Raw genomic sequence first — 14,797 nt, 5'->3', positions numbered from 1 at the left:
TCATTGTTTTCGTACATCGGAGCAGTCTTAAGTACCCCGAAAGTCGTCGGATAGAAAAGGATTGAAACGTTCACTCTGTCATCGCGTCTCGTGTGTGCGTCGATGGCGACGGGAAGGGAGTGGCTCCGATGGGTGAGGGCATTAACATAAATTTGCATAGTTTCAGCCTGGGCCCCGGGATAAAGGGGATAGCGTGAAGCTTACTGCCCGCCATGAGCCCGATTTACTTCCATAATTTATCGTGTGGTAGCGCCCGGCCAGACGCCAGCCTCCGGAACGTTAATACGTGCGTGTGTCCCATCTGCGCGTGTAACTACTAGTTGGAAGACCAGCGACCACGTTCTCCGGCCCTGCTCGGAGCATCGTTGCGGTCTGTGTTTGTGTTTGGTGTCCCGTTTGTTATCGAAACCCGTAGGGCTGGGGGTAGACTTGTCGCAACAGGGAAAGAGTTAGTGTTCACTCGATTGAACGTCTCGCTTTATCAGGGGTAGACGATGGACGCCATCCGTATGGGTCGCCGCCACGAACGCCGGAGGGACTCGGTTGTTCTGATTTCGCTTGTCTCAAGGAAGGAGGGGGCAAATATAAATAAAGAGCACCGTACAGTTTCCAGACGACGATGGCCACATGTGTGATCACTTTCGATGGCAACCGGGAACTACTTGTTGAGGGTGCAAGTCGGTGGCCTCGTCATCAGCCAGAAAAAAGGGGCCCTAGGGAACGGTCCCGGCTGCACCAGCAAAGGCTCATAATTTTCGTGGCACACCATTACACAATGCACGAGCACGCACATACATATTCATGGCGCATCTCGGACACACGTGACACAACGCTCCCCGTCAGAGGACTCGGTCCTTTTGAACGCTTTGTGTGCGGAGGTTATTTCTCAGGACGGCGCATCAAATTTCTTAGCTTTTGGTTGTTTTTGCTGCCTCGGAGCAACGCTGGCCATCGAGCTGGAAATGTGAAACTCGTTCCGTCCATCGGTTGCCTGCAATATCCGTCCCCCGTGACATTCGGCACTTTGGAAGATGATTGCAGTTTCTTGTATCATTATGTTCACCGCTGCGACCACGCCGCATTCTGCGCCCTCCTTGCCTTTGTGTGTGTATGTGTGTGAGGGTGTGACGGTGTGATTGATCGTGGGGCATGCTCGGACGGATGGTCGTGCAACAGAGATTAATAGGGGTTCATATCTTTTTCACACCTGAAGCTACTGCCCCGGCAATGTGATACGCGGGCATCATGTGGCCCGGCAGCAAAGGTTTGTTTGCCTTGTCACAAGAATTGGACGGGTAAATTGTTTAGTTTCATATCTCCTATACGATGGATCCATGCAAAGCCATAACGTAGGCACGCGAAGGAAGCAGTACTCAAATGCTGTGTACAATACAGCAACTCAAAAGGTATGGCCAGATGCATTGATATGTCTTTCTCACTGATAATCCTCAGGTAATGAAATTTAATAAGTAAATATTTTAGGAGCCAACAACACAAGATGAATGGGAAAGTGATTTTAATTAATGTGGGGATCTATTTATGTTGATGTTTTCCATGGATAAAATAGTTCAAAAGTTGAAAAATGTTTAAAGTTAGCTTATAAGCTAGACTGTACATTTGACCTATTTAAAATGTAGTTTAGGTGTACGTTAGCTAGGATGGTTCCATTTACAATGAAGTTTTCAGATAGTTAGTTTTGAAAGAGAATACCTTAAAATTTTATCTAACAAATTTTCTACAGTCGATCTACGATTAGATAATTATATATTGAAATAAATTTTTTAATGTTCCTAAAATTAATCATTTTGAGAGCCATTTTAAACACAGGGGGGTTTTTATTTGAATTAATTTCACATTTTCTTTATGTAATCAAATCGAATCAGGCAGCATTCAAGAAAACGTAGATACATTTCGAACGGTAGTTGAAAAGTTGAATAACAGTCGCAACACGTGTAACATGACAATCAAAAAAAAAAAAAACGTAACAAAACATAGTTTGTGTAAAAAGGATAGCGAACTTAAGCAACAGAGAGAAGGGGTTCTTGAAAAGAAAGGTAAAAGAATACTGCACGTGATGCATGTGGCTGTAATGATCCGTACATATGACGAATGAATGCGGTTGTTTGTAGATGTGTGACAAAGTATAGCAGCATTGCTTACTTAATGGCCGATTATTGCTTGTAGATGTTGTTTTACGAGTAGAAGAAACATATAGAGGAAAAGGCGTTTTTGATTGAGAGAAATATAGAGTGGTAGAGAAATAGATAGAGAAAAAGAGAGTAAAGGAATACGGGAAAATAAGAAACGGAAGATAAATGAAAACTAATAACGAAAAGGGAAGAAACAAAGATTGTTTTATAAAACTCACCATAATACCAGTACTGACTGCAATACCACGGCCACAGTACGTGTTGGGCACGATATCGCCAAAGCCAACACTTAGAAAGGTTATCGCGATTAACCACATGGCGTTCAATAGATTGGCATGCTCTTCATCGTGAAACCTGTAGACAAATTGTTTGACAACCAAATTATGCAAGTTTTGTTTGTTGCTGTTGGGATGATTTTCAGTTTGGTATAGTTTGGTTTTTATTTTTTGGTTTGCAACTTGAGGGAGCAAGCAGTGGAGGTTGTTCTTGGTGGAAGACAGGTATAGAGCCAGGACACATAGAGAGTGATGAAGAGATCGATATGGCAGCAGTCAAGACGGGAAACTTTTCTTTCCGTTTCTTGGTGTGGGGAGGGGAGGAGTAGACAGGTGAAAAGGTAGAAGTGAACGACAAATCGTACAGAGAACGGGTAAGGGAGTATTTATATAGAATAAGATCAATGAGGAGAGAAAAGAGGTAAGAAAAGAAGAAGAATAGATAGCAAAAGAAGAGAAATAGATAGCGAAAGAGAAATGGAAAAGATGAGATAGTTATAAAATAGTAGAAGGAGGGTAACAAAACGACAATTAGATAGAGGAGTTTTCAAATACTATATCGAGCTGTACCTAAACTGTGCGAACAGAATCTAATATTGCATCAATTTGGTTTGTAAGTTGAGAGATTTTTGCATGTTACTGCACAACTTCAAAAAATAAAGTAACAAAAATGCTTATGGTCTATAAATATATTTAGAAAGTTTTTCCAATCATTCGTTTGTGAACTTATTTCGCCAATCTGAAAATGTCAATGTTGGTTTACTTTTGATAATTTCATTCAAGATAATCGTTGATTTTTTCTAATGTGGTGAAATAGAAAATAATAAAAGGGATAGTAGTTTTGTTTCAATAGCCATACGTTCGAAATCAACCAACCATAAATCCTATGAAATCACCAATAGTTTATAATTCTAGCGAACACTGTATTCCCAGACACCCAAAAACAATTTCAATAATATTTTATTTCTTGCTAGTTGCGTTTCCATTTTGAGCGGTAAAAAACAGACATTGAAAGTAAGCTCAATTTTTGGTACACGAGAAATGAAAGGAACACCGTAATTCACACCATTCAACCGCTTTGTAGAGGCCGATACAGAAGTTGTGTATGTGATGAGTGTGTATTTAACTTCGTTTGCAAACATTTTAATAACATAAGAACACTTAAGAGTATGTGACATAAGAAGCACAAAAGTTGATCACTGCAAATGAGAAAAGCACAACAAAAATCAAACGAATAAAGCAAATTAGCATTAAAAGTAGGTGTATATAAACATAAAACAGCACAAAAAGGTGGCCACAAAATCCCGTGATGGTCCAATTGTTTTAGCACACACACATTGAGAGCCATTGCATTCCACGACAGATAAACAGCTTTCTATAAGGATTCTTCCATTACCGAATGGCCAATTGTGGTGGTTGGGAAGCGTTGCAGACTTTGTGCAGCAGGTTCGTTAAAGAGGCAGTACACATTCACACGTCGATTTACACACAAATATCGCACAAAATGTCAGTACGCTGTAATACACCCGGAGCAGTTTACGTAGCAATATGGCTTTTGGTATGTTTGCTTGAGCACATCGTCATAAAATGCACATGTTACAATACCATCGGGGTGATTAGTGGGCCTCAAGAAGCTGTTTGTAAAGGCAGATGAACTATGCACCTTCCCACGCAGGTGGGAGATGGTGGAGTTAACACAAAAACGGACAAATTGAGAATGAAATAATAGAACACCAAAATAGCAGAAAATAGAAAGTGGCGTAGAAAGCTGTCCAGGGTTTTGTATATCATTTTTCTACAAGACAATTTATCACTAGCTCAATGAGCAAAATAGTGAATGTGAAATGTGTGTCTATTTATCATACTCACAATGAGCACTAATTTATTCAAAGAACACATTTATGTTTCCAATTCCCATAATCGAACAAAGCTCCAAAAGGTAAAAATGAGCTGTATGAATGGTTGATATTTCTTTTACTAAGACATTTTGACTTGTTTAACCAATTTAGTGTGAGCGATATGCAAAAGGATAATGAATTATCAAATACCTTTCAAATAAGCAAATTTTATATTTTTCTTCCTTGTTTATCCCATACAATTGAAATGTTGAATATAAAAAGTAATATTTTTTTGTTTGATGACGATTGTCAATATCACAAACGAGTTTACAAGCTAAACAATTGTAATCTGCCCTACATACTGCTTAATGAAACCTGAACATTATTGAGTAAGTAAATTTTATCACGCATAACGATATCCCAAGCCTTCCCGAAATATGTAGGAGTAAAGAATTGTTTGTTGTTGTGCAATCGGTGTGTGACAGTGGCAGCAGCACAAGAACAACAGTGAAGCAAAACCCCCGAGATTTGTATCGCACATCCAGCACAAAGAAAAACGGGAAAGTTTTATTGACAGATCCTAGTCGCCCTGGTAGGCTCTGGTTAGTGTTGTTGGCGCAGTGTGTGTTGATTAGTGTTCTATTGTGAATGGAGGAAGTGGTCGTAGTAGCGTGGCGGCCGGCATCACCCGCGTGGAGGAGGCATTATTGGTCACACTAGCTTCGTTGTTGTCAGCGTGTCAGTGTCGTACGTCAAATGTTTGCATGTGTTTGCTGTGGTAGTGGTTTCCTTTTAATTTGTTTTTTTTTTTGGTTTTGGTTCGGACGGTTCTCTACTTACCACCATTCCGCAGGTGAGCGTGATCCCCCTTCCGCAGTACGTATTCGGGACGATGTCTCCATAACCGACACAGAGAAACGTGATCGCGGTTAGCCACATGGAGTTCAATAAATTGGCATGCTCCTCGTCGTGAAATCTTCGTGTACAAAAAAAAACCCGTTCACAAACCCGGTTCGCCGCAGGGGTCATCGATGGTTTTGCATGATCGAAGGGTTTGATTTAGGGGCGGAGTTTGTTTGTAGTTTGTTGTTTTTGTTTATGTGTGTGTGTAAGTTTTTCATTAATATTTGGCAACACGCCACCGACAGACGCCACGGCGTGTTTGACAGGTGATGTGAGGGTGTGTAGATTTATGATTCATGGGATGGGGTGTTTGGTTTTTGATTATTTTTTTGTGGTAAATTAATTTCAACACACAGTTCAAAAGCACCGACAAAACCCGGGTAAAAGATTTGTAAAACAATACAGAAAGAGATGTTTCAACAAGTGCACGATTCGTTTTGAATCGACCGTTTGTTTTGCCGTAGGTTGGATGTTGAATGGTTGCATTTTGTTTTTGTTTTACGATAACATGTAATTATGTTCAATTCAATCCATCGAGTAGCATACAACAATTGTTCAACAGGAGCACAACGTGAATCATAATTCGTGGTGTATAGTGTAGTTGTGGTGGTGGTGTTGGTGGTTGTGATGATGGTGGTGTTTACACGATGGAGATAACGTGGTGTATAGAAACAACAAGCAACGCATGTTAGAATAGAATTTGACTTTGTTGTCTCATTTTTATTGACAAATTAGGTAATTTAATTTCATGTAGATAATAGAATGGCAATCATCTCGAATGAATATGTTTTGCATCTATCAAAACATGGTTACATCAACGCAAAATTAAAGTTAAACGAACATTGTGCAGTGCCAATCTTGCAACATACTATCATAGTGTAAGCAACAGAAATGAAGGATTCTGTTTAAAAAAACCTTTCTTAAGATGCATGCCATCACCTAATGCCTCTAGGTGGTGGATCATATTCATTCGAATGTTGCGTGAAACAGGTTTACACACAAAGAGGATAGAGCAGACAGCTAGTAGTTATGATGTTAGGCACATGGATGGAGAATTGAGACACATGTTTACTGATGAGCGCACAGAGACTAAGACATAAGAGACTTCTTACAGCAAACGGATGAACGAACGTGTAGCTCACTCAACCGAGAGGAGAAATAATACTGAAACTGAAACTGATCAACATTCATCATTATAATGAACGAGACACGGATCACTCTCAATTTATTACAATGAACACATATAAAACACTGAAAAAATTAAACCGTATTATCATATCATCACAATGTAGGAATGGAAGATAATCATTAAAATTAAATTAAAACAAAACAAAAAGATAGTCTCCAAAAGGCTATATGATGAGCGACAGAGATAGAAAGAGAAAGATGCGGCACATGAGAAGAACAGTAGATAATGTAGGGGAACAAAGCCTGCTGATGATGACTGATCTGATGTTGAGTTCAGATAAAGGGTAAGGAAAAGAAAAGCCAAGAATGGAAAAAATAATGCAAAGGATACACAGAATAGAATGAACAGGGAACGCAGAAGAAGCTGGCAAAAGAGTAAATAAAAATTATTCAAACAAATTATAATGCAAGGCATGGCCTAACTGAATGGGAAATGATGATTATAATTGAATAAAAACAAAGGGAAAGGAATGCAATTCGAAAAAGATTAATTTGAACGAGTTTAAAAAAATGACACTTTCTCGTCAACATCGTCAACATGACATGAAGCTTTGATGGGGTAGCAATGTCATTTTGTAAAAAAAAATTATCGCTGACTGTAATTTATTTCCATCTTAGCGGACGTTTTTAGCACCTAAAGTTTCATTTTCAATCAATCAATGATATTCAATATCGGCACGAATAGCTGTCGACAAGGTTTTTGTTTCTGTTGTAGTGTTCGATAGTAAAATAAATTGTCTGAATTTTGTGTAAATGGTGGTGTGTACTTTGTTCTTGAATACCCTTCAACCAAAGCTTTTACCAAGCACACTATAGTATAGGAATGGGATTAGAGATACATTCTTACGATATTTCAGTGATTGTTTATTGAACTATAATATTGATCACTTGATTTTTTAATATCTGTGTTTTAGAATAAAAAAAGAGGAAATCCTTCTTAGTGTCGCTCGTGTTACTGTTACTGTTTGATACAGATTTTTCCATTGTATTTTTATTCTACAGTGATCGCTCTTACAAGCGGTGCATTGTGAGCAAAAGCTGGACAGTTGCTATATATAACTGTTTACATGTTATACATGTGTGATATGCGAAACTACTTTATCATTGTATAAAATAGCTTTCTTGGCTGATTTTGATCTCTATAGTTTGAGAGATAATGATTACTTTAAGAAAACTCATCATACAAACACAGCATATAAGATCAATAAAACATATGACGAATACATTTTTCTCCTGAAGAAAGACATAGATTTCACTTCCAAGAATTTGAAAAATGCATGCAAAAACATTTTTAATTTCATTTTATCAAAGTTATCATTTGTGTACTTATGTAAAACAATTTTCCATAAGTTCGAATTGAAATTTCAATGCAGCAACATTTCACTTTATATACTCAATATTTATGTGATCTTTTGTACTTGGTATGAGTTTTTGCCAGACGATGAAAAAAGGAGCGATTCTTCTGCCATGTCTTCTTTTTTTTCTATTTGAAATATCTAAACAAGCCATGGACAAGGCTGTATATAAAAATCATATTTTTTGTAAAGGTCAGATGGCCGATGGCATATGCGGCATAAAAAATAAGCCGACGGGTCAAAAAACGAGAATCTAGATCGTGCATGGTGCATCAGATAGTCGAGTGAAGACACATGTAAGATATTCATAATAAGATCAAATTCAGTAGCATATTGACTGCAGGTTAGTTTTGTTCTATATCAATCATAAATGACCAAATGGTATGAGAAATAAGATTCGATTCTTTTAAAATGCTGGACTCTCTTAGTTTTTGGGTCAAAGAATGCTTTTTCATAAATATTGACAAGGTAGAAAAGGGGGTTTTCAGACAAGTGTTTTTTTGTAATCGCTTTTTCTCTACTAAACTTGTGTCTTAGCAAAGCTGCCTATTACGTGATGCTATGTTAGAATGATGCGTAAAATAAAACAAGTATGTTTTGATGTGCAGCTAGCTATACATTAATTTTAACCAAAGCAAATTTAGACTGTGCAATGCGAGGGTATTTTCTGAATGAGAAGAATTGAACTAAAGGTCTATAGCATTTTGGGTCTGGTCTATAATATCACGTAATCCTGAGTTTTTAATTTAAATTTTTACAGCTGTTTTCTACTTGCTGGATAAGCTTTATCTTCAGAATGAAGCAAATTAATATTCACTTCAAGACGTTTAAAATTTTAATTTAACATTTGTGAAGGTTGAAGGAACGAGCCGAGTTCCTGATGTCTATGTGTCGCGTTTTTATTTTGGACGCACATCTATTTTTTTTTGTTATGCAGAAACTCCTCTCAAAGCAGTTTGACGCTTTAAAGCTTTTTTGCTATCAATTTTCCCTTAGCGTCAACCAGTCGTAGGCCCCCTGAAGCCGACTACGAAATTAACGCAAACGGGGACGGACCACACAATTCATTTGCATAAAACGTTTCTTTAAGAAATTATGAATGTTAATGAGGTGTTTTTTCGGTGTCGGTGTTTTGGATTTCACTTTCGTTTGCTTCGAACGTGGTTTTTGTCGGTGCGTGGCTCAGAGATGATAAAAAAAAAATCACGAATCGGTTTAGTTTTAGGATCCTTCTTGGTAAGCAGTTTTGCTTTTTACCGTTTCAACTTCTTCGTCATTGGGTATCATAGGGTATGTATATGTACATATAAAATAAATATTTGGCTTAAGATATTTTACATTATATTTGGGTGTACAATACACCGCTTGACAATGGTCCATATTAATCGAATAAAGGCACATTGATGTTGATTGATAACTTTTTGTATTTTTTTTTGTTCAAATCTGATTATGCATACACAAGTATAAAATATGTCCTTTTGTTTGGTCGTATGTAGAGGAAACGGAAGAAATTAATTGGAATAAAGACACACCATCACGACGTCCGGTCGATGTTGGATACCGGCCAACGACGATAGACCTTTCATTGGTTACGGTGTTTGTGCTAGCTGATGAAGATAGCTTCACTCGTAGGGGTAGAGGTAGTAGAATTAGAGCAAAGCAACCGGAAAAACGGAAACATTATTGCCAGTGGAACTACAATTTAATGGTGAGTGACAATCAGCACGACACTATGCTTCCGTTGACCAAGAAATGTGATCTGCTTGATAATCGAGCAAACGTATGATTGTCGTTTTGTGTGTTTGGGAGATATGCAAGGGCATCCGTTTTGATTCTATATACAAAAACGTTTGGTAAACCTGTCTGTATAGAACACATAATAGCGAGCATGCATTTCAAAACGGATTTTCATTAATTATTGGTTATTATTGTGGTTGAAATTTCTTTATTACAATTGATGGCACAAGATAAAAATATTATTCAATGGATGATTTATCCTTTCTTAACGGGATTATTCAAATTATATTTTTTTGAATGCTTTTATTCATAAGATACCAGGCGTCTCCATTACCTTATCAAAGAGACACCAGGCGCCTCCATCAAATCAAACTACAATGTAAAAGACTAAGTTTTACTGGTTTTTAAATGTTTCGAAATACCTGTGTCCTTTGATATAGTTGCAGTGTAAATCGACAAAAATGACTTGCAAAGATACCACGCGTCTTCATACTCCCTTGAAAAAAATACCAGGCGTCTCCATCCATTACAATTGCAATGTAAATGATACAGACGAAGGTTTTATTGTTGTGTATATTATATTATTAACGTGTTTAACAAATGTGTTCTTTGGTACAACTTTAGTACAACTTATTTCAAGCGAGGATAACATGTCTACGGCGAAGAAATGTAAAGAACACAGGATGAAAACAATTACCAATCTTACAGGCCAACGGCGCGTTTGATGAACGAGAAGTAGCGTACTATTTTATGTGCCCTACATAGCTGGAACATAGACGGTCTGAAGCGTGATTCGAAACTTGGCCCATTTGGCTTCCGTCTGCCAACTGTCAATGGAAAATCGTGCAAAGTATTGATTTCGAGTTTTTGCACTATTCGCTCTGACACTAACGAAGATTGACTGTTGTAAGAAAGTGGCAGTTAGGCCAAAATGTTGCAGCTGCTGCAGGCAGTACTCTGAAACAAATTGCATTCCCACGTACCAAACGCTCGCTAAAGGGTGACCGATCGTCTAGATGGATGGTGATGGATCCATGGGGCTTCCTCCAGGTTGTAATTTTCTTGCAAAATTCTTACATTACGTTTTAACCACTTTAGTAAACCTAACTGTCATTGCATGTTAGGCAACATACAAACACGCCGTAGTCTGAGCAAATGGATTGGATTCATTTCTCGATGGCATTGTTGGTATATTTCCGTCTTGAAATTATCTCATTATACAGAATAAACATTATTTTTAATTGTGAAGAGGATCATTCAGGACGGCAGACACAGGACGAAGTTTTTCCACACACGTAACAAGTTGGGAGTACTAGACGGGCAGACACGTGACCATCTGAGTCTCGGAAGCCTTAAAAAGAAAAGAAACCTCCATGGCCCATGGTCTCCATTCACCACTAGAGCTGATGGCATCACCATAATAACTTTGTATGCCACGCTCTTGTGACTTATTCACAAGTGTACTCACAGCATAATTATACTGTGTTCATCATCTCAGCTGTTTCTGCGCAGATGATACCGTTACACAGAATGCGCTTTTCATTTGCAAAAGGGTACAAAGTGTTGTTGGATAGTAAGGATGTCTGTTCTTTTTTCTTCCCTCACACAGGTCCTTGAAAGAGCCAACGAAAGGGTTTGTATGGGAAAAATAGGCTGCTCACACAAACGGCGGCTTTTCTGCTCGAGTGAAGAGTAAAGGGGGGCTTACTGCAACGCCTTCATGTAGTAGATAGTGGCTGTGGGAAAATGATACATTAAATCATTGTCCTGAACGTGTAATTTGAGCCTGTATGTGTATGTGCTGGCGGTTTAAAACAGTAGTCGCCCTGTATAAAGAGCTCTCCAAGTTCCATCCTCATTGAACAAACGCCAAATGAAGTCGGTACGGCCACGGTTGTTCTGTTGGTAAACTGATAGGAAGAGACGTAATTCGAAATACACCTGGTTGGGTCAGCGGGTCCATACAGATACAAGTGCACAGCTTTGATTTGCCAAAAAAAAAGAGCAATCGAATAAAACCATACCGAGCATGAGCTGCATTATCCGGAGGCCAATTTGATCCGGAAATGGATTATCGCTTTCATGCTACATTACACTAATTATGATAACCATTGAACATGGTGTCCGGTGTCGATGTGTAGTTGCAACTTTTCTCTCTCTGGGTGTCGCTTTGGGGTTTTGCAATGCATTTCGAGAGATGCAATGGAACACGATAGGCCTCCGTTGCAATATTTGGCTTATGCTTGTCGAGCCAATCTAGTCCAGTATCTTGATAGTGTTTTTGTGACAATAGTTTATTTCACGTTGTTTCGTGTTGCAGCGTTTGGGTATTGGTAGGTAGAGTATGGTCAATTGGGTTGGTGCCTTGCCACGACCTTGCATAATGTTACTACCGATAAGCTAGATGACTTCATATGGAGGTTAAATGTATTTCAGCTTGAAATACGCAATATAACATGTATCCGCAAATATGTTTCAGGAAAATGTTTTAGTTTCTGCATCAAAACTATGTGTGCAACAACAAAAGCGATTGCTTTGGCTTCAAGAAATAAAATAAAGCGATAGTAACAAATTCAAATAACAATATGAACAAATATTATCATAAGCTATAATTCTTTAAATTGTTGCTAAAAAATGCAACAAAATACCTCATTTACTGAATATAAAAATAAATTTTGTGAAGTAAAAAAATATGCTTCTCATACTTCAATTTTTATCTTTCAATCATACATTTTTTTTGATTAAAAGAACTAACGTTATCGGGCACGTATCTGCACTAGAGAAAATTTAGCAAATCATTGATGAGATAGAAGCATTCCAATTAAGGTAGTATTAACAGCATCGATTATGACAACGACAACGTGTATTCAATCCACGTAAAATGCTGATAAATACCTAAACAATTCAATAAATAGTCTTAGTTCTTACAACAAGGATCACATTTTTTTACAAACAATAAACACGAATCGTAGTAAATATTTACAACGCACGGACTTGATAAATAGAGTTATTTCTGATAAGAACGTATATATGTCCGTTCAATTTCGGGCTTAGAACTGGGGAAGTAAACTCATTTGAGTAAATTTTACCTATATTGTATAACTCATTTTATTTACCATACCCGATGACATCGATCATGTCTAAAAGTGCTATACATTTTTTAATTAACCGTTTGCGACTCGTGGATACATTGGTTGGTTGATTTCTTTGATAATTTTAAAATGTGATTTAAGTATAAGTTGTTCGTAGTACAAGTTCTAAAGTCCAACATTTATAGCGAAGGAGCTCGAGTGTGACGAAGCTTTTAAAAGCGGAGGAGAGAAAGTGTACAACTTGGGCATATTGTTTAGGTAGATGAAAGTAATGAAGAATTGTGCAAAAGAGGAATGCAAAACTAAGAATAAGATCACAGTGTCTTCAGTTAGTATGGAAAAATAAATAAATAAATAAATAAAACATATTAAATTATAGAATTTTTAAAAATAGGGCTTAGTGCAGGTTAATTTTAAACAAACTACGTTTTCAATGAAGGGATAAGTTGTGTTACGTGACACCTTGTATTGCATAGAACTAATAATTGAATAAGTTTAACTCGGTTTAGATTTTCATTCACGGACAATTCGATAGCTGATGAAATAGACATTTAAAACTTCGAATTATATATTAACTAGGATAACATCGAAATTATGAATAACAGTGGTTGAATTTAGATAACATTTCTATGATAACGTATAACAAAGTTTGGAGATTACATAGAGAAACAAAATAATTAAGAATTATATTTATATTTAGCGTAATATTTAGCGACGACGTACAACTACAATGAAAAATGCATAATGTAGCAGGAAAGTGCAAGTTTATCGGAAAAAAATGTATCAAAGAAACAAACGTTATTTTGAATTTGAACGTAATTTTGGCAAAGAATGTCATCGAGTTGGTGTTCATCAAAGGATACGGTGCATAAAAACAATATTTGTGCCATTAAATGCTATCCAAAGCTGGCAAAAAATTTCACAAAGCAAGTGGTCTGTATATCACTTTGTAAGTATGTGTTTAGAATATGTCAGAATTATATTAATCTTATTCGTTTTAGATATATGAAAGATTAAGTTTATGTTACGTTTCGGTAAATGTCGTTTAAAATTGATTATTACCAATTGATAAAAAAACGGAATAGCTCAACTGAAATTTAAAGTTCAATGAAGGTCGATAAAAAACACGAATTCTACCAAACTGACTAATCACAGAACAATTGGACCGACATAACTTGGGAGACGAAACAAACAAACCAAAAACAGCAAATTGACAGAAGAAAACATGACAACTCGGGTAAAGAGAAGGGGTTTGTGGATGGGGGTAGGTGGTTGTACACAAATTCTAATGACATTTAGTAAGGGTTAGACAAAGTAGTGTGAGCGAGTAGAAGAGATAGACAGGCGGACAGAGAATGTGTTTGAAAGGAGTAGAGATTGACATGACAATGAACCAGCGGAAGGAGCAGGAGCGATAGACGAAGAGATACAGAAAAGATGTGAAAGACAGAGCGCAGGAAAGAGAAAGAGAGAAAGAGAGGGAGAGGAAGAAAGAGCGAGACAGTGTGGTGGTGTAGAAAGCGTGATAATTACCTTTCGCACTGCCGAAGGGTCCACGATGCGATTATCCACAGTGAAACCATAAACACTAGTAAAACCGTCCCAGGGCATATTGTCATTAGTGTTTTCAGCACAAATCTGCAAATGCAAACCAAATGAGCTTCGTTAGCTAATGTTCCGCGTGCGTCGGTGGTGGTTGGATACGTACCGAGTGTTGAAATTGATTCGATTTAGCGCACCTATACTACGAGACGAGGCATCGGTAAATAGTTTCGAATGTAACAGCATCACACGACATATCAGGTACAAACGAAGGAACATTGGCAAAGATAACGCGACGTCGTACGGAACTAGTTCACCCCCGATGGCTTTGTTCTTATTAGCTAATTTGGTAGTCCATAGAAAATAATATTGACCTGGAATGGGATGCACCGCGCAGATTAGTAATTCTAAAGCTATTTGGCTCATTCGCTGCCAGGTCATCGCTATTCGCCAGTCATCTGCACAGTTGTCTATCATAAAAAGCTGTCAGAAAGGGAAGAGTGTAGAAAGAAACAGAGAGAATTAATGTGATGAATATTTGTAAATTGCTCTCTTTCAAAATCTCTTCTTTTCGACGGCAAATCTCTTCTTTTCTTCTTTCAAAATGTCTTCTTTTGGCGTAACGAGCTTGTTGGTCATGCCTGCCCCCCCGTTAAGGGCTTACGAGACTTGTTTCCCTGTTGTACGTGGATAGTCAGTCCTCTCGTACAGGGGAGG

The 14,797-nt window shown here is 37.7% G+C and overlaps 1 protein-coding gene across 1 annotated transcript in view; it reads right to left on the bottom strand.

The window, feature by feature from the left end:
* LOC131265367 (small conductance calcium-activated potassium channel protein) overlaps positions 1–14,797 on the bottom strand; it is a 114,310-nt gene that overhangs the window by 14,073 nt on the left and 85,440 nt on the right. Inside the window, exons 5-7 of the mRNA XM_058267629.1 lie at positions 14,247–14,563; positions 14,072–14,176; positions 5,104–5,239 (exon numbers count right to left, since the gene is read on the bottom strand). Of these exons, the coding sequence (XP_058123612.1) occupies positions 5,104–5,239; positions 14,072–14,176; positions 14,247–14,563 (558 nt within the window). The remainder of the gene's footprint in view (positions 1–5,103; positions 5,240–14,071; positions 14,177–14,246; positions 14,564–14,797) is intronic.

Source organism: Anopheles coustani, chromosome 3 (assembly GCF_943734705.1).
Source record: "Anopheles coustani chromosome 3, idAnoCousDA_361_x.2, whole genome shotgun sequence".
Taxonomy (NCBI): Eukaryota; Metazoa; Arthropoda; class Insecta; order Diptera; family Culicidae; genus Anopheles; species Anopheles coustani.
This window is presented reverse-complemented; position numbering and strand designations above follow the sequence as displayed.